The 20,307-nt window shown below is 42.1% G+C and overlaps 1 protein-coding gene across 11 annotated transcripts in view; it reads left to right on the top strand.

Annotated features, from left to right (window-relative positions):
- LOC133416939 (neurexin-3b) overlaps positions 1 to 20,307 on the top strand; it is a 283,913-nt gene that overhangs the window by 157,847 nt on the left and 105,759 nt on the right. For 2 of the 11 annotated variants that reach the window (XM_061704316.1, XM_061704315.1), the window contains exon 1: positions 13,916 to 14,288. The exons of the other annotated variants lie outside the window; for them this stretch is intronic. In XM_061704316.1, coding sequence (XP_061560300.1) covers positions 14,039 to 14,288 — 250 coding nt within the window. In that variant the 5' untranslated portion in view covers positions 13,916 to 14,038. Of the gene's footprint in view, positions 1 to 13,915; positions 14,289 to 20,307 lie in introns of those variants that run through there. 11 annotated transcript variants of the gene reach the window in all.

The raw sequence follows: 20,307 nt of genomic DNA, 5'->3' as shown, positions 1-20,307 counted from the left end.
AGAATATGAAAGCCCGTGTCTGTTTAAAAGCCTAAAGCTGTCGTCAGCATGCGCAATGTGCAGAGACATTCAAGCAGATGTTCCTGCTCAGGCTTGATTGCCTTCATCAAGGCCCATCAGGGATTGCACTTAGGCTAGCCAGAACCAACGAAGAAAAAGAACAACGTCCCAAGCTATTTTAGCAATGCACGCCTTCTCCATTAACTACAGCTGAAATATTGACGTCACTCGCTCTTTCTCACTGCTTTGTGCTGTGTATCTTACATGCTTAAGGTCCAAGATTGGTTGGATTAGACTTCTGTGTAAACCAGTAAATTGCCTTAGTCTTGACCCATCGTAGTCATTCAGTTATTTTGTGGTTTATCGAAATTAAATTGGTGGTCTTACATATTATTATTGCCGAAATCTGCATTAGCATTTGCACATCAGATTTCATGCTGGAAGCAATATTCAAACAGAACATTATCTCATCATCAATCTTCAGTAAACACGTCATGGAGAGTCTCCGGACTTATAGGTCTTATCATATTTGTGTGTGTGTACGCGTGTGTGTGTGTGTGTGTGTGTGTTGTTCGGCTGTTAGGTCAAGGAGAAAGGAAGATCTTTATCCCTTTTGTGCCGGAACAGTTTGACTGTGTCACTGTGGTTTCTTTGTATTCTGATGGGTGATTATTGAGAATTACAGTCGTTCAGTCAAACAGAACAAAGTTTTTAAAGGGGAGTGACAGAAAAAACAAAGGAGAGAGTGAAAAGGTAACTTAATACTATAGGAAAAGACAAAAGACAAAGCACTAGCTGTAAACAAGATGAGGGAAGTAAAGCTTTATATACATAGTAAAATGACACTTTAGATTCAAGGGTTGTATGCGTCAGTAATGCTACACTCTGTGAGGGAAGGACAGGAGGGGAAGCATGTGTGGTGGAGGTGGCTATGTAAATTATAAACATCTGTAGGACCAGAGTGTAAGTGAGGGGATACCCAAGAAATTTGCATAGTTGTATGTTATTTGTTGCAATAAGTAAATGGCCCCACATCCAGTGAATAAGTCCTAGGGGTGTGTGTCTACAGACACACGCAAGTGAATTGACACCGTTTCACATGCCCAATAACCGTCACAAGTGTCCTGTAATTGCTATGCCTGCACCGTGTGGGCTGAGGACGCCACCCCACCCAATCGAGAGGCGGGTCAGGCTCAGGAGTCAACCTGAGAGCGGCCTGGTGGAGAGGGCACCTCACACCCTGAGGGATACAGGGTGATCCACCGGCCCCATAGAGGCGCCCTGAAAACCGGCCACCTGGAGGATGCCGCAGGGATCCAATGCCTAAGTATTATAGTAGAAGCTCCACATTATTTGAACATTCAGGATTTGTAATTCTACTTTGTCAAATGTAATTATTTTGAAATATTCAATGATTAGGCGGCACGGTGGATGACTGGTTAGCACATCTGCCCCAGAGTTCTGAGGACTGGGGTTCAAATCCCAGCCCCGCCTGTGTGGAGTTTGCATGTTCTCCCCGTACCTGCGTGGGTTTTCTCCAGGGACTCCAGTTTTCTCCCACAATCCCCAAAACATGCTCTAAATTCCCCGTAGATGTGAATGTGAGTGTGAATGGTTGTTTGTTTTTATGTGCCCCTGCGATTGGCTGGCGACCAGTTCAGGGTGTACCCCGCCTCTCGCCCGAAGATAGCTGGGATAGGCTCCAGCACGCCCGTGACACTTGAGCATAAACAGTACAGAAGATGGATGGATATTCACTGATTATATACAGTTTGTATGTACTTACAGTTGACAATGGAGCGACACCCTGGCCAACTCATGTTACCATACTGATTCTTTGTCTTTAAAAAAAATTGTATAACTAAGAGGGAAATGTTTTTCAAACTTTCAAAGGACCACATAGAATCAGAAATAAAAACTTCTGGCCCACTTAATCCTCCAAATATCCCAGAAGAATAGTTTAGAGTCTCGAGGAAATGATAAGAAATTATATTCTCTGTATTCATCACAAAACAAAACCAAAGAGTGATGTCATCACTGTTCTTTGCTGCGGTTTCTTAGTTTGTGAAAGCATTTCATTTTTTCAATTTTAATTTCATTTTCTTTGACATCAGAATCAGAATCAGAATCATCTTTATTTGCCAAGTATGTCCAAAACACACAAGGAATCTGTCTCCGGTAGTTGGAGCCGTTCTAGTACAACAGAGAGTCAATTTACAGAACACTTTGGAGACATAAAGACATTGACAAAAAACAATTGTGCAAAAAGATGCAGAGTCCTCTAGCACTTGAAGCAGTTCGAATGACTAATATTGCAATAGTCCGGTGCAATGACCATTGTGCAAAGGGCGCTGAGACTTCAAGGAGTGTATGCGGTTTAAAGTGACGTGTAGTGCGATCATCTGGGACAATGTTGGTTGTGCAAATGTTGCAGATACTCCTCAATCAGTGTGCAAATGGGGCAGATGCTACTCTGGCATGAGTGGCCAGTATATGCAAATAGTGCAGCATGGCGAGACAACTACAGCGAGTGCACGAGTAATACAGAATTGGCCCCACAGAAATGTGACAACGAACTCAAGTCAAAAAATTGCCATCTTATTGTAATGCAATTATAGGTTAGGTGTTTAAGCAGTTGATCGCAAGAGGGAAGAAGCTGTTGGAATGTCTACTAGTTCTAGTTTACATTGATCGGTAGCGCCTACCTGAGGGAAGGAGCCGGAAGAGGTGGTGACCGGGATGCGGAGGGTCCGAGAGGATTTTGCACGCCCTTGTCTTAGTTCTGGCAGCGTACAAGTCCTCAGTGGTGGGTAGGGGGGTACCGGCAATCCTTTCAGCAGTTTTGATTGTCCGTTGCAGTCGGAGTTTGTCCTTTTTTATAGCAGCACCAAACCAAACTGTGATTGAAGAACACAGGACTGATTCGATGACCGCTGTGTAGAACTGTCTCAGCAGCTCCGGTGGCAGGCCGTGCTTTCTCAGAAGCCGCAGGAAGTACATCCTCTGCTGGGCCTTTTTGAGGACGGAGTTGATGTTGGTCGCCAACTTCAGGTCCTGAGAGATTGTAATTCCCAGGAACTTGAAGGTCTCGACGGTTGACACAAGCCAGCTGGACAACGTGAGGGGCAGCTGTGGCGAAGGATGCCTCCTGAAGTCCACGATCATCTCTACCGTCTTGAGCGTGTTCAGCTCCAGGTTGTGTCGGCCGCACCACAGCTCCAGCCGCTCCGCTTCCTGTCGATATGCAGACTCGTCACCGTCCTTGATGAGGCCGATGACAGTGGTGTCATCTGCAAACTTCAGGAGTTTGACAGTCGGGTTCGCTGAGGTGCAGTCGTTCGTGCAGAGAGAGAAGAGCAGCGGAGAGAGAACACAACCTTGGGGCGCCCCAGTGCTGATGCTGCGTGTGGATGAGGTGGCCTCCCCCAGCCTGACCTGCTGTGTCCTGCCCGTCAGAAAGCTGTAAATCCACTGGCAGATGGCAGGTGAGACGCTGAGCTGGAGAAGCTTGCTTGAAAGGAGTTCAGGGATGATGGTGTTGAACGCTGAGCTGAAGTCCACGAACAGGATCCTCGCGTAGGTCCCTGCACTGTCGAGGTGTTCTAGGATGAAGTGCAGTCCCATGTTGACTGCATCATCCGCAGACCTGTTCGCTTGGTAGGCAAACTGCAGGTGGTCCAGCAGGGGACCTGTGACACTCTTGAGGTGGTCCAGCACGAGACGTTCAAAGGACTTCATGACCACAGATGTCAAAGCGACAGGCCTGTAGTCATTCAGACCAGAGATTGCACGTTTCTTGGGGACTGGAATGATGGTGGAGCGTTTGAAACAGGATGGAACTTTGCACATTTCCAAAGATCTGTTGAAGATCTGAGTGAAAACTGGAGCGAGCTGGTCCGCGCAGACTTTGAGGCGGGATGGGGACACATGGTCCGGGCCTACCGCTTTGTTAATCTTCTGTTGTTTGAAGATGCGTCTCACATCCTGTTCATGGATGGTTAACGCAGAAGTCAGAGGTGTGGTTGTGGTCGCGGGTGCGGCCGGGTGGGTGTGTGGAGTGAAACTGTCCTTTTCAAATCTGCAATAGAAGGTATTCAAGTCGTTGGCTAGTGTGCTATTGTTCTCAGCTTGGGGGGATCGTCGCTTGTAATTAGTCAGCGATTGAAATGCATGCCAGACTGATTTTGGGTCGTTCACGCTAAACTGTTTTTCCAACTGCTGCATAGATCCTCTTTGCAATGTTAATTTCTTTAGTAAGCTGGTTTCTCGCTCGATTATACAGGGCCCTGTCCCCGCTCTGATATGCATCTTCCTTAGCTTGGCGAAGCTGCTTAAGTTTAGCAGTGAACCACGGCTTGTTGTTGTTGAATGTCCGAAATGATTTTGTTGGTACACAAACCTCTTCACAGAAACTGATATAGGATGTGACAGTGTCCGTATATTCATCCAGGCTGCCAGCTGAATTTTCAAAGACACTCCAGTCTGTGCAGTCTAAACAGCTTTGAAGTTCCATCTTGGCTTCATTGGTCCACTTTTTGACTGTTTTCACTGTAGGCTTCGCACATTTAAGTTCTTGCCTGTACGTCGGTATTAAGTGAATGAAGCAGTGATCAGACGAGTGTTTTTTACTGTAGTGTAGCAGTGGTCTAAAGTATTATTTTCCCTGGTAGGACAGTCAATGTGCTGCTTGTATTTAGGGAGTTCGTGGTTGAGTTTAGCTTTGTTAAAGGCCCCGAGAATAATGAGGGGTGAGTCCGGGTGTTTTTTTTCCAATTTCGTTGACTTGTTCGGCGAGCGTTAGCAATGCGGCGTTCGTGTTAGCTTGAGGCGTAATATAGACTCCAACCAGTATGAACGATGCAAACTCACGTGGCGAGTAGAATGGTTTACAGTTTAAGAATAGCGACTCCAAATGCGGGCTGCAGTGTGTGCTGAGCACCGTGACGTCCATACACCATTTTTCATTGATATGGAGGCATATCCCGCCGCCCTTTGTTTTCCCCGATGATTCCATGTCGCGGTCCGCTCGATGAATGTTGAAGCCGGGAAGCATGACGGCGCCATCGGGTACAGCGTCGCAAAGCCAGGTCTCCGTGAAGCACATGGCCGCGGAACGTCCGAAGTCTTTACAGGTCTTTAACAGAAGATGAAGATCGTCCATTTTGTTGGGTAGGGAGCGTACATTCGCGAGGTGGATCGACGGGAACGGCAATCTTTGTCCTCTCTTGCGGAGTTTCACCTGAATGCCGGATCGTTTCCCTCTGTGGCGCCGCTTCTGTCTCCATGCGCCGAAAACCGCGGACGCCGCTCCGGTGAGTAACTCGGGGAAAAAACTGAGCGGATATTCGAAAGTTGGTGACAGAAAGTCCGGAGTAGCCTCCTTGATGGTGAGCAGGTCTCCCCTTGTGTAAGTGAGTCGGTGTAAGGTCTCTAAAGACGGACGAAAAACACACAAAAAAAGACAATACTAGAGAGCGCGTTACCGAGGCGACCACACTGGTAGGCGCCATCTTGGAAGAAGTGACCTCTCCCCTTTGGCATTGTCCATGTGGCATTGCTTAAACTTCTCTTGTGTTTCCTAATTAGGCTATCTACTTTACACCCATTCTCATTTCATTTCTCCTGAAAATGACTCAAAATCTTTGCTGAGCTCTTTACAGCTATAATTACTCCACCCTATATTCATGAGAGCACCCTATGTGAAATGCCACTATTTCCCAGCATGCCTGGTAGTGTGCTAAGCCAACTCTAATTGGACCAGTGCACAGGTAGGCCAAGCAAAGGAAAGCCTGGATCATGGTCAAAGGGGCCCATGGTTGAATTTTATCACCTTTCTGCAGAGCCTCACTGGGGCAAAATGACCAATATTCAGTTACCCCTGGGGTAATTAAAAAATGTCTTCCGTTTAATTCATACCCAGCTGGTGAAGCATGATATCATTATTGGAGGGCATTATAATTCAAGATTAGAACAGCTACAGTGTATTTCAGAACTCTACATTTGTACTACGGTGGGGAACTGTTAAAATGCTGAGATGTTACTAATTCTCGCAGGGTTTTTGTACATTACATCAGTCTCCTCAACTCCCCTGATGCACACATAGCACCCTTGTAGCTACAGAAATATGGTACACTGATAAGTGTTACTTCAGAACACTTGGCGAAGATTTCATACCTGCTTGAATCTATTTTTATTTTGTTGTTGTTTTTGCTAGATTAAGTCTGCTTTGATGCACAAACGTGTTTTTGTGGGTGCACACCTAGCCGCTAAGCATCACAGTCCCTGACAGTTTCTGACATTCTCTAGAAAGTACAATGAAGGAGTGTGTGAGTGTGTGTGCGTGTGCGAGTGTGTGAGTGTGTGTGTGTGTGTGTGTGTGTGTGTGTGCTAGAACTGGGCAGCAGGTGAATATCTGTTGTTATACTACATATTAAGTGGTGGTTAGCCTCTTTGTGGCCTCCGAGTGACAGATCTTTGTACTATGTATTTTGCTATAGAAAAACGGGTTACTTTCTGTTCTTAATGTGTCAATGCAAATGAAGCAGTTTTCATATGCAGCAGTCCCCGCAACCAAGTCAGCCAGCCACCAGTGGGCAAACATTAAGCTCTGGCACTGCACTCCGGTGCCAACTTCAAAATAAAAAGCCTAAAATGGCATTGATATCCAATGAATATGTGAAGCTTTTATATTTAAGTTGGCCCACTCAGCACGCTAAGACACTATTAACAATCGTTGTGGCGGCTGCCTTGACTTCAACTTTTTCGGCTGGCCTTAACCCAATGAAAAAAAACGCCAAGAGTAAATGGAGAGGGAAATCACAACTGTCGAGCACTTTGCAGTTTGTGACCGTCCACTAATGATCAATGGTCAAACAGAACAACGGAGACGTACCCGTCCTTGACAATTGACTATAATGGAAATGGATTTTCAAATGAAAAGTCGCTGCTTCTTGTTGTTGCATTTTATGCATTAACTGTATTTGCTTCCATGAAGTTGCACTTCGTGATTGCACTTTGTATTTGAATATTTATTCAGTCATCCCTTGGTAAAGTGGAATGTTTTACTTTTTTATTGTTATCAGTCATTTATTCTTATCTAAAGATTCATTTTTCACTGAAAACTGTTACATATTGTTTGTTGACAGGAAGTGCAATAAAAATAGATTAAAATATCCATCCATTTTCTGAGCCGCTTTTCCTCACTAGGGTCGCGGGCGTGCTGGAGCCTATCCCAGCTGTCATCGGGCAGGAGGCGGGGTACATCCTGAACTGGTTTCCAGCCAATGGCAGGGCATAGATTAAAATAGATAAAGATTTTTCCCTAACATGAGGAATAGTTGTGATTGATAATCGTGATTACAATATTGATCAAAATAATCATGAATCATCATATTATACCATTTATGCCTTCAATGCAAAGTGGTGGGAAGTGTGGTTGCTTTGTGAAAAAACAAATATTGTCAAGGTCAACAAAAAATGAAGTTGCATCAGCTTGATCTTGAATGATCATCTACAATCGATTTAAAAACAAAAAGAAAAAAAAGAAAAACATAATTCAACTAACCAATCCTAGTTTTTTGGGGGGGAGGGGGCTGGGGGTTACTGTAAATGCATCAGGTTTTCCGCCTGATATTACTTCAACCCTTGTCTGACTGTGCATTTGTATTCCTCATGCATATGAAACGTGAAAGTGTAGTGCAGCAAACTGAGCATATTCCAGATGTAATGGTTTCTTTTTCCAACACTGTACCAAAAGCAATCATCTTTTTTTCCCAACCACTCAGCATCACATATCTCACTTGCATAGCTCAAAAAGCCCGATGGATCTTTCTCAATGAGGTATATGAGCCATATTTCCATCGTTATTCATTGCGTCTGAATCGCTTGGCCGGGACCATCCTGAGATGTGTCAAAGCAAACAACAGAATAACATCTGGTAAAAATAAGGAGTTTTATTTTTGCTCCCGGACTCCCCCTACAGCTCAGTGCAACATGCAGTATACTTTACTCTCAATTCAGCGTGGTGAATAAGAATTATTTGTTGTGAATGTGTTTTAACAGCAAAGACATAGTTTGAAACTTAGGAAGAAAAGCCAAAGAATGTACTGTATGTGCTAAAGAAACAAAATATAATGTATATATGTTCTAAACCAATGTTTAATTGAAAGATATTGTGCAAGATGACTGGTTTCCTAAAGTTCTTACCACTTCAGTTATGTAGATATAGCCACGTATCGAACATTATTTTCTTCCAAAATATTGAATTTCACGCAAGTGACTGCAAAATATGTGCAAAATATTGCATTATGAGCTACTCTGTCCTTCCCACAGCTGTAGTGGCCAGGCTGCTCCACCAGTAATACAGAACACAAAAATAGAGTCAAGTCACATTCTTCGCTTTAGGTAAAAGGTCATGCAATACGGCAAACATAATACTGCCTTATGGTGATGTGACCTTCATTGTGGTAACTGTTATGACCGGTTATTCATTTGTGTTCTTCTCATCTTTTTGTTTTAGCTCAGCTTGCTTCACGCCATGTTGTCCTCCTACAGTGTTTTTGTCCATCTTTTATAATTTATTCATTTTATTTGCTGCATTTTTAATCTTTCAAGCAAAACGGCTATGTTTGTCAGTTTTGTTTTTATGATTCATTCATTATTAAGGATGTCAGGGTGCAGTGCAGTGCAGTGCGACGGATTGGATTACTGCACCTTGGTGGTCAGTGTACGAGTCTCTCTCTTTGTGTGTGTGAGTGTGTGTGCGCGTGCGTGCGTGTGTGCATTTGTTGAAATGAAAGGAGAGAACAGACAATCGCTTGTTGCAGATGTGGTTCAACACAAAGCACAATTGTCCAAGCTATTTCATATTTAGCCTTCCCAAATGTCCAATGTCAATAAAAAAAAAAAACCATTTATTGACCTGTAGTACAGTAGCAATTACCAGTACTACTACTGTGTTATAAACATTGCAGCAATCAATGAATGCAAATGGAATTGAAAGGTGTATATACTGCATTAATTACATCATGGTGTGCTAGGTGTATTTTGTAAGGCATATTTTTCTTTGTTTGAGAACTGCTGAGTTACAGATGCAACAGCAGCTTTCCCAACACACTGATGTGTACACACTTACACTGAAGAAAGTCTTAAAAGACAGTTTTTTGTTTTTTGTTTTTTTGTGGTTGTAGTTTTTGTGTTTCTAATAATCTGCCCTTCCCCCCCAAAAAATAAAAATGCCTCTTGGTAGCAATGCGGTTCTACTCCACTGCAAATGACAGTAACAATACAGTACATACAGTATATCTTTTAAATTAGTACCTCTCTGACAGTGTGGTTCAAACTGGAGCGTTATTATCTTTGTGACACACTTTGGATCTTATTAGATTGTCTGGGTTTACCTCATGTTAAGGCCAGCAATTGTAGTTTTAGTTTATCAGATTCATTAATAGAATTTTAGCGGGCAATTCTAATCTGAGCAAAGAAATCAGATACTGTATGTGTTGCGGTTTGTGTATACAAAGCTCTGCAGTAGGTATTTTTCAGACTGAAGACTCAGAAGCTGTGTATTTAATTGAATTAAGTTTGTCATCCTTCCTCCACTGTGAGCCCTCTCCATTACACTAAGATGTTTTGCACTCATTCGCCACAGTGTGGGACAAGCCAAACAGACTTAATCTGTCACACGGAGTGTAAAGCGCTAATTAGCACTGATCTCGACAACGGTTCATTACCACATCAGTGAAAGAATTCACACAGCCAAGATTCTTTTTATGGGGAAAAAAATAAATCAATCAATTTGATTAAGGAAGGGGGAAAGAAATCTGCGTCAATCAGTGGACATGAAAGTTGTGGCATGGCTCTTAAGTGCACAACTTTGTAGGTGTAAAATAATTCTTAATATAATTTAAGCAGGGATTATCAATTTTATGGTGCACATTTTTGTTGTTTTGGCAGTTGACTTTTGCCATCCGGGAGGATTTAATGATTAAGGTGACTTCTAAACTCTATGCTTAACTCGGCTCATATTTGTCAATACACTTCCGCAATTATCAGTCCTCTGTCATCGCTGAATCATACTAAAGTTAATCAAGTATTTCCAATTACCGGTACGTCTGGACTACATGTTACAACTACAAATAGAAATACAACATTTTATATGTAACCAGTGCACAATACATAGCATTAAATCCAGTGATTAAATTGATTTTAAAGGTCTCCACTCAAATGAATTGACCAGTCTTAATTGACAGTAAGTACAGTAGAGTAAAAAACAAAATTCATACAGCTCTTGTTTACCCTGATCTTCCAACGAAATGTAGGTTTAAATTCACACTGACGTATGTATGTTTGTGTATTTATTTATAAACACATAGCTTGGATGACATCATGTCCACACGGGCATTGCACTCAATTATTACAACAATAAAATGAAATGCATTTGCCAGAGTGTAATTAGCTTGAGCCCACTGTATTATTGGAACTAAATTCTGTTACAGTTTGACTACTTTACAATCCTGTGGTAACACATCATCCTCCATCGCACTGTCTGAGGAGATGTAATACATCAGTGGGCAGTGGCTACAGTCCCAATGTTTACAAATGTGCTCGCCTGTGTTGTATGAATTCTCTCAGATGCTGCTGTTCTTTTTTTTCTCTTTTTGCACGGATCAGTGAATGTCAGAATGTCCTCTTTCCACTGTCGCTCATTTGCCCAGCAAACATTATCCCTGTGTTCTCTGCTCGCAACAAGCACTACAATTACACTGCCTGTGGGTGTCTCAGATAAGAGTCCTCTTTGAAAGAAGTAATGGGAAGGAACATGCTGACAAATGCACAGAAACTGTATGAGCTTGAGGTTTGCGGTTTGCCTCCTCCGAGCAGACATTAGATTTGTCGAGTCTATCGTCATATCGGTGGCATGAAAATCACGCTGCATCCGTCTTGTCATTTCTGCCCATTTTCCTCTGGATTTCAGTAACCAGGCAGACAGTTTGAAGCAGAGCTGATACTAAGTGTGTAAACCAAGGTGATGGAAAGCACAGTCGGTCGAGCACATTCTTTAGCATGCATGGCTAGAAGGTTAGGGTTCGAGGGAGGCTAGAAAAGACACATTTAAATTAACATATGCTAACATTTCCCTGTTGCTGTGCCTTAGCGCTGGACACTGCAGTATCATACTCCACAGTCTCCACTTTGCTGCAGTGGTCCATTCTCTTACCACGCTCAAGTTCCTCTATAATTAAAGTAATACATTTATATCCCAGCAAAGCCACATGTCAAAGTGAATACACTTTACACCATTGTCATTTGCTAGCATGTAGTTTTGACTGATGTGTTCATCGCTGCAATTAGTTTTTTCAGTTTGCTGCATAGTTATTTTGAAGTTGACTGAAGTTGCCTCTCTCTCTCCCTCTCCCTCTCTCACTCAATCACTCACTCTCACAAACTGTATATTGGTAACTTTAAACAAAAACAAACAAAAACAAAAAAACACTGGCATGCAACCATTGTCATTTTAGCCAATTAAAAACATTTGTGGGGAGAAAAAGGGCAAACTAAAAAGCAAACAGTGGTCATCCAAGGAAAAAGAAACTCGTACATGCAGATTGATTGGCAAGTCAATCAGAATCAGAATCAGAATCATCTTTATTTGCCAAGTATGTCCAAAAACACATCCTCAATACTATATTTTATGAATTCATTTAAAGGAGAAATATTATGCATGTTTTTCACAATTTCAAACAATTCCCAAGTATTTTAATAACATGTGTGTGGCATGCTGTTATCAAAATACCTCAAGAGTCGAGAGTGAAGAACATTTTTACATCATATTTCTTGCCATGGAGAAATTGCCTCATACAGTGAGACAGCCCGCATCCTGCCCAACATGGAACAATGGTGACCCCGGCTTTTTTTTAGATTGACAGTGACCAGTAGGATGAATGTCGCCGGGCAAATGGCTGCGCATTGCTGCCGACATTTAACCATCTCCTCTTCCACCTCACTCAGCAATAAGTGTTCACAGCAGATGGCTGCTTGCTTCTACGAGTGGAAGCAGACCCCCCTCCCTTTGTGGAAAACACAAGTGCACAAGACAATATAAGCATTTTTGTGGCGCATGGACACAACGGCAAAAACAAATTGGAAAATTGGTTCTTTGACTCCGAAAATCCAGCCAGACTAGCTGCTAAGTCATTGCTTGGATAACTATGGCTACATTTACACAGCAGGGTCTGATGGCCAATTTTTTTATTTTTTATTTTTTTTGTGAAATCCAATCTTTTTATGTAGTTATCATCTTTAAAAAAACAAATGTGATTTCTAATGTGAGCATCATGCATCCATGAAGTGACACTCATGCACACAAAACACGGTCAACCTGGCACAGTGTGTTTACGGAAGTAAATATGGTCCCTCATGTTGGTCTCAGTCCTGACACATTTGTGGCGATTTCACGGATTTTGTGCTTGAACTGACGAGTCCCCCCCCCACCCCCCCCCCCCTCCCCCACACATATATTTATCATATTTATCTTTTCACCACTGACGTTTTATTTTCTGCTACTCAGTCCGCTATTACATTTCGAGCCTGTCAGTTTTGTTGAACAATTGTGACGCTTTTTGATGATATTGTGATTCTGATGAGCGCAACTTGAGCGTCCGGTCTGCAGGCGTATCGGATGCATATCCGAGTTATATCCACATGCAAAAGAGGCCTAGGACAATATGGAGCAAGCCAGCTTTATTTTACTGTTAAGACGTCTTTATTTTACTGTTAAGATCTAAAAGAGGCTGTAAAACCCCAAATTAGGGATTTTATATATATATCCCTTTTGGCTTGTGCCAAATTAGCTTTGACAAGTAACATGATTAAAAAACAGTGTCATAGTTGGTCTCCACAGAGATGGCGCCCAAAAGTTTAAAGATTGACAGACCAGGGACTTGGGGGGGGGGAAAAACAACATACATATATATATATATTTCGTCACTTTTATTTGATGTTCTTTTTTTGGGTAGTTTAGTTTCAATAGGCCTTTTGGATGCATCACAATGCTGTCATGAAGTGACATACTGTTCACACCCCAAGAAGCATTCAAATTGAGCTTCAGGGAACATTACAGGGTTTTATCTTTATCTCTAATTCTTTTATCTGAACTGTCTTTCCGCACTCCATCTCTCAGCTCCTCTTGTACCTCCCCTATGCAAGTAACCCCCTCCTCTGTGAGGAGCCCTCTCTTCTGCAGCGGCTGAGTTGCACGCATCCTCCAGTAGGATTTGCATAGGTTGGCCCACTTGCTGCCTTCTTCCTTTCACTGTCCCATCATCTTCGGTTAGTTTCACCTGAGCCCTCTCTTATCCCCTCACATCTCACTCCCTCTTCATGGTTTCTCATTTTTTTCTCATCTTGGATTCCGTCTTTGGATTAGAGCGCTACGAAAACAGTGCAGGTGAAAAAGAAGTCCAGTAATTCAGCAAATATTGAGTCCAAACTTCCAAAAAATGAAATGCACTTGATTTCCCGAACAGTAGCCAGTCTTCTGCCGCAGAGACGATAGAGATAAAAATCTTGACAGTTTGCCTGTGCCAGTGTGTGGGGCTCCCCGTCTCCCTCTCTCTATTTCTCTCTCTCTCGTTCCTTTTCTTCTTGCATCCCTCCCTCCTCCCCGGTCTCGCTGTGTGATATCAGTGGCTTGACAGAGTGGAGCAGCGCAGTGGTAAAGCGAGACTGGCAGAAGGCTCTATCCGCTCCCTTTCCCCTCTCCTCCTCACTCTGCCTGCAGGTGAAGAAGGGAGCGCATTGACTCATTCCAGGTGCCGCTCGACTCTCATATAGGCACATAGGCTGCATGGTTTCATCACCACAGAAAGTCAAAGACAGATTGGATTTTGCTTCAAAGCAGAGCCAAGAAAGCAAAGATACGAGATCTTCCGCTTCCCATCAAGTGGAGTCTTCATTTTGTTTGCAGTGTTTGTTGTGGAGTTTCCTCCTTTTCATTTTTCTTCTTTTGAATACCCGTTAAGGGGTGGGGGCGTGAGCCATGCTCCCCAAAGGAAAGGCTCTGGAGGGCCACGTGTTCTGGCTGTTGCTTTGGGCAGTGGGATGGACGGTGCTCAGCTCTGCTTTTGGCTCCTCATCCTCAGACCTCCATCTCTTGTCTCCTACCCCTGGATCCCCCCAGTCCCCCACCCTCGCTCAGCCAGAGTACTCACAGAGCCCACAAGGGTCCAGGTACCATCAGCCACCTGTGTCCATATATCGCTCGCCTGCCTCGCTACGACTTGGACACGGTGAGTTCTGTCATCATGCACCTTGGTCTCCTCTCTTCTGCTTTTTGACATTTATCATCTTGAATGAGCCCATTAACAACCACTGAGTTTCAATATTTTAATTTTGTCCCCTTTCGCTGTCTTCCCTCAGCTTTCCCTTTGCCACAGTCCAAAGAATTAAATGTAGTTGACATCAGCTCTGCATTATTGAGCCATGCATCATTTAACACTATGTGTTTATAGTCTGTGAGAGGGTCTGACAAGCAAAATTCTCAGCCGGAGATTTAAGTGTCAATGCTGAATGATCCCTCCTGGTTCTCTCTAGTGTCTTTACGCTTTTGTAGCTCAATAAGATCATTTATCAAGTTAACATTTAACTACCTTTGACATGGCTGTTAAGGATGTGCACATTTTCAAGAGGGGGCGGGTTGGGACGGGGGGTGGTTGCTGCTCATGGTCATCAAATTCCATTTCATTATCGACTTTTGTTTTGTTGGTACGTAATGTGAACTGCTTTCAACATAAGCTGCTACAAGGGTGGTTGGGGGAGCGTTCATTATCAGAACATTGTATATGCTTTTCATTGTGTTGAGCAACACCAGGCTATAATTGGGGATCAATGTTTTGCTATAGCTCCCAATTCATTAATTGCTATCAATATACCAAATGCAACATATTTACCAGTAGTTGGGATTTAAAAAAAAAAAAAAAAAGATATTTGATTCAGTGTCAGTATTAACACAAAAACATTGTTTTGGTCGCATTATTAGTATTGTTTTGTTATGTATTAGTCCATAAACTGCTAAAGTGGTTCGCCTGACAGTCAGGAGATTTGGGTTCGAATCTCTGTGTGGAGTTTGCATATTCTCCCGGTGCTTGTGTGGGTTTTCTTCGATGCACAGTTTCGTCCCACATCCCCAAAACACAAATGTGATAATTGAAGACTAAATTGTTCATTGGTGTCAACAGAAGTGTCTACGTATATATTGTTTGTCTTTTACGTTCCTTGTGATTGACTGGTGCCCAGTTCAAGGTGTACCTGCAGAGGTAGGATAGGTTTCAGTTTTCCTGCGACCTTAATAAGGATACGCAGTATTGAAAGGAGGTTTCATGTACGCTCAGACATCGAACGTTGAACACTGGGATGTTGGTTGACCTTCAAATTTCAAAACCACTTTACCAATAGGAAATAATGGAAACTAAAATAAAGGGTTTGATGATAACATCTTCATTATGTACAAGTGAGACGATAACATTTTTCATCTTGCAAGTGTTGAAAAATTATTTAACCATGATAAATATTAAGGCATAGAAGTAATAAAACACTGTATTTAATGCTAAATGACAAAGGCGTAATACGAGGTTATTTGCAAAACCTCAATTTTGGTAAGTGAATATCCTTATGGTGTTACTTCAAATGTGAGTCCCCTTATTTCACATAACTTTGAGTGTATCGTCTTCTCACAATATCCATTGTCACAAAAAGCCAATTAAATAATAAAACATGCTCAGTGTTGTGTACCCCTTTGCCAGAGTTTGTCTTTGTCTTAATCTTAAGCTCTGAACTGAGGTCTGGTGCGATATTCTGTTGTTTTAGTGTATGATGTTATGCACAATGGCATTTACAGGTGTACTGAAATGTATAGGTTCTGAAGCATTCAAGGAAATATTATGAATGAATACAAACATATTAAAGACTACTTTGACAGGAGCTTTGAATAACAACTTGACTGTTTTATACTAAAAATCACACTGGCTCAATCCATTTTTGATTGGGTGTCAAATGTGTTAGAACAGTACATTTGAGCCAGATCTCACTTGGACTCATATTTTACACTTCAAAGGTTTCATTTTCAGCACATTTGAACATGATTGGAGCAGATGAATCTGACAGGCTGCGAAAATGAGAGAGGATTTGCATTACTAATGTGCTATGCCCGTTTTCATGATCATTGATGAAACAGCAGCTTTTCTTAACTATTTTAACTACTAACCGGATTAAGTATTAGGACCTGGGCTACTTTTATCAAAGAACACTAACTTTATATTAGGTTAAGATGGATCATCGATTAAATGTGCCATCAGAGTACCAAATTTGAGCAGAGGAAATATACCTGAAGATCAACTGGTCCATTATGATAGTGTGTGTTTCTTCTAGCCACATGTCAGCAGTACAGACATGTGGCTAAAAATAAAATGTGTTAACTTTGTTATGGTCTGATCTCTTACTTTGCGTGACTTTTTAAAAGTCCATTTTGAGGAAATTGTACGTACTGATGACATTTCCGTGTGTACGCGGGTATTCACAAATACCCAAATGTAACAACAGTAATACCCATAAATCTCAGACAATTTAACAGTACCCTCGTACAGCTATTATAACACATTCTCACTGAAATATGTATTTATTTAGGAGTATAAAAAGGGCAAGAGAAATCGTTTATTTTTCTCACTGTGCCAGTGACATAACTACAAATTGCAGTATTTGTTTCCTCTCAACGGGCTTGTGAGCACATAGAGGTTATACTGGAGTACACTGCAACGCTATGTGTTGTCTCAGCACTTATGAGCAATGAATTTAAAATACCTGCAGAATGTAATTATATAGGTGCTGTGTACTGCAAAATCACATATCATACTTGTAGCACGTTATGATTAATTCCACTGAAGCGGAAGTTATGTTTGGCCTTGTATTGCAATAAAAATAAATACAAATAAGTAAAGTTCAAATCCACCAATGTTTATTACACAGCACACTTGTGATGGACTCATCTTAAAGCAACACCTGTGGCCTTTTTGGAATTGGACTCTTCTTACACGACTTCCTCGCACTCCTTTGACTGCAAAGACAGCAAATCAATAGGAGGAGCTGGTGTGATGTCTAAATTGTGCTTCTGTTAAAGATTTTTGCCCTCTTCTCTGACCTCTTTTTACCTTGCCTGAGTGTAGGTTTTTTTAAATTATTTTTAATCTTGTGTAAAGGCAGTGCAATTTGTCATGCTGCCATAGAGAAGTGGGAGGAGGTGAGCACATTACCTTCATGTTTAGCTGCGTCCCAGCCCTATTTTCCTTGATAGTACAGTATATTAAGATACAGTATTTCCCCCTGTTGAAATTTTATTCCTGAGGACGCTGTTTCAACATTTTATATCCATGAATTTGCACATTACAACTCACACAGGACAAAGGTCTCGTTGCAACAAAACTTTGGTTTACTGACAGTAAGTTTGGCATTCTATGTACATATATAAACAATCAATTCTGTATCCATTGTTTGAGTCTGATGAATGATCGCATATCTCAGTTATGTTTGTCTCAACTTGTAGTATGGTTTCTGAAAAATAATAAATTTCAAAATCTTAAGAACGCATCTCATTGTTTTCCCTTATATTTCTTCCTCTTTCTGTGTAGGTCTGTCGAAGGTCATACATTGTGAAAAACTATTTTTTAATAACCACGTTATGCCAGTAAATCTCGTGAGACTTCTGCAAATCTCACAAGATCAGAATCATCTTTATTTGCCAAGTATGTCCAAAAAACACACAAGGAATTTGTCTCAGGTAGTTGGAGCCGCTCTAGTACGACAACAGACAGTCAATTGACAGAGAACACTTTTGAGACATAAACACATTGAGAAAAACAGTCACTGAGCAATAAAGGGTTGCTAGTTATCTGGTCATGCCGGTACAATTTCTTTTTGATTTTTTTTTTTTTTTGACAATTGTGCAAAAAGATGCAGAGTCCTCTAGCACTTGGAACAGTTTGAATGACTAATATTGCAATAGTCCGGTCCAATGACCATTGTGCAAAGGGCGCCGAGACTTCAAGAGAGTGCTGATGCTGCGTGTGGATGAGGTGGCCTCCCCCAGCCTGACCTGCTGTGTCCTGCCCGTCAGAAAGCTGTAAATCCACTGGCAGATGGCAGGTGAGACGCTGAGCTGGAGAAGCTTGGATGAAAGGAGTTCAGGGATGAGTTGTTGAACGCTGAGCTAAAATCCACGAACTGGATCCTCGCGTAGGTCCCTGAACTGTCGAGGTGATCAAAGATGAAGTGCAGTCCCATGTTGACTGCGTCATCCACAGACCTGTTCGCTCGGTAGGCAAACTGCAGGAGGTCCAGCAGGGGACCTTGACGCTCTTGAGGTGGTCCAGCACGAGACGTTCAAACGACTTCATGACCACAGATGTCAAGGCGACAGGCCTGTAGTCATTTAGACCCGAGATTGCAGGTTTCTTGGGGACTAAAATGATGGTGGAGCGTTTGAAACAGGATGGTACTTCGCACAGTTCCAGAGATCTATTGAAGATCTGTGTGAAGACTGGACCGAGCTGGTCCGCGCAGACTTCTAGGCAGGATGGGGACACAAGGTGCGGCCCTGCCGCTTTGTTAATATTTTGTTGTTTGAAGATGCGTCTCACATTCTGTTTGTGGATGGTCAACGCAGAAGTCAGAGGTGCGATTGTGGTCGGGGGTGCGGCCGGATGGGTGTGGGGTGTGAAAGTGTCCTTTTCAAATCTGCAGTAGAAGGTATTCAAGTCATTGGCTCGTGTGCTATTGTTCTCAGCTTGGGGTGATCGTCGCTTGTAATTGGTCAGCGATTGGAAAGCATGCCAGACTGATTTAGAGTCGTTAGCGCTAAACTGTTTTTCCAACTTTGCTGCATAGTTCCTCTTTGCAATGTTAATTTCTTTAGTCAGCAGGCTCTCAGCAAGATCTCGGCATACCCCGATATAGCTCAGTTCAGACATGATCAGAGCATTTACTCGTGCATGCTTTGCCTTTTCGATGGGTTTTTAAAAATTGAAGTATTTCTTTTTGTTTTCTTTTTTTCTTTTTTAAACCTTCAGCTTTCATTGTGCGAATAGTCAACGAATGCCAGGCATGTTTGATTCCCTTCATTGGCAAAGGCACTAAAAAAAACTTACAAACTCACCTCCTGTAAATGCTCTATGATTGCTGGAAAGCCTTCTTGCTATGCATTCACTAACAAATGTTTTCATTATAATAAAAAGGCCTTAATCCTTTTGCTGTTCATTTGGTAAAAATGAATCACCACAAGCTGAGCCAAGAACAAAGCAATTCTATTTCAAAATCCTTTTAACGTTTATTATTTTATTATATAGTCATTTATATTTCTTTAATTCTTAAGGTGTTACTCACCCAACATTTATCTGTGTGGAAGAACCATTTAAGCAATTGAGTCCATGGCCAATTAGTCACTCTTGTTTTGCTTTAGCTCTCACAGAAACTGCAACAAAACCTCTCAAGATTAGACAGTAAGGAGTCACGAATCATGTTTGATGGGATTCACGGTGACATCATGAGGTGAACTAACGGTTGGCCCTGCGGCCTTTGAATGACTTCAGTCTGAGCTCATTATTGTCTCCATCACAACAGGTGGCCGGACCTTAGACCTCTCATTTTTGTCCCTCAAAGTCGTCTGTCGCCATGTGACTGAGTCAATCTGCTTTATTGAAGCCACAGGGACATTATTAGCAACATTTGCACTCAACACTCCCTCTCACTGACCTTGAGGACTGCAGCTGAATGATTTACAGACAGTAGTCCCACCTCCTTCACTCTCTCGTCACTCTCCAAGTGTGTGACTGCAGTAATTAGCACCTCACTAATTGATTTTTGATTCTGTGTGAAGGGCTATTGACAACAGGATGAAGCACCTTCATAGGCAATAATTTGCCAATTTGATGTTCCCTTGGGTCTTAGCAGGCTGTGTTAGGCAAAGCCAATAGAAAATGAATGTAACATTTGTATTGACGGTGAAAAAAGGTCTTCCCTCAGATATGAGTGTATCTTAGTAATTTCCCTCACCTTGCGTTTGTGACAAATGAAACAATGTGCTCGCTTTGACAGATGTTGGTTTATTGTTATTTCTCCACACATACACAACCAACAGATAATTTATCCCTTGCAGTCCCTTCCGTCTCTCTCTGCAATAAGTGAATAAATATCTCTGGCATATCTGCCACATTTGTAGAATGACACTGTTATTTATCACTGCAGAGTGCTAGCACAGTGACG

The sequence above is a fragment of the Phycodurus eques genome, chromosome 18, assembly GCF_024500275.1.
Source record: "Phycodurus eques isolate BA_2022a chromosome 18, UOR_Pequ_1.1, whole genome shotgun sequence".
NCBI lineage: Eukaryota > Metazoa > Chordata > Actinopteri > Syngnathiformes > Syngnathidae > Phycodurus > Phycodurus eques.
The sequence above is the reverse complement of the archived record's forward strand: the minus strand, read 5'-3'. Positions and strand labels throughout refer to the sequence as shown.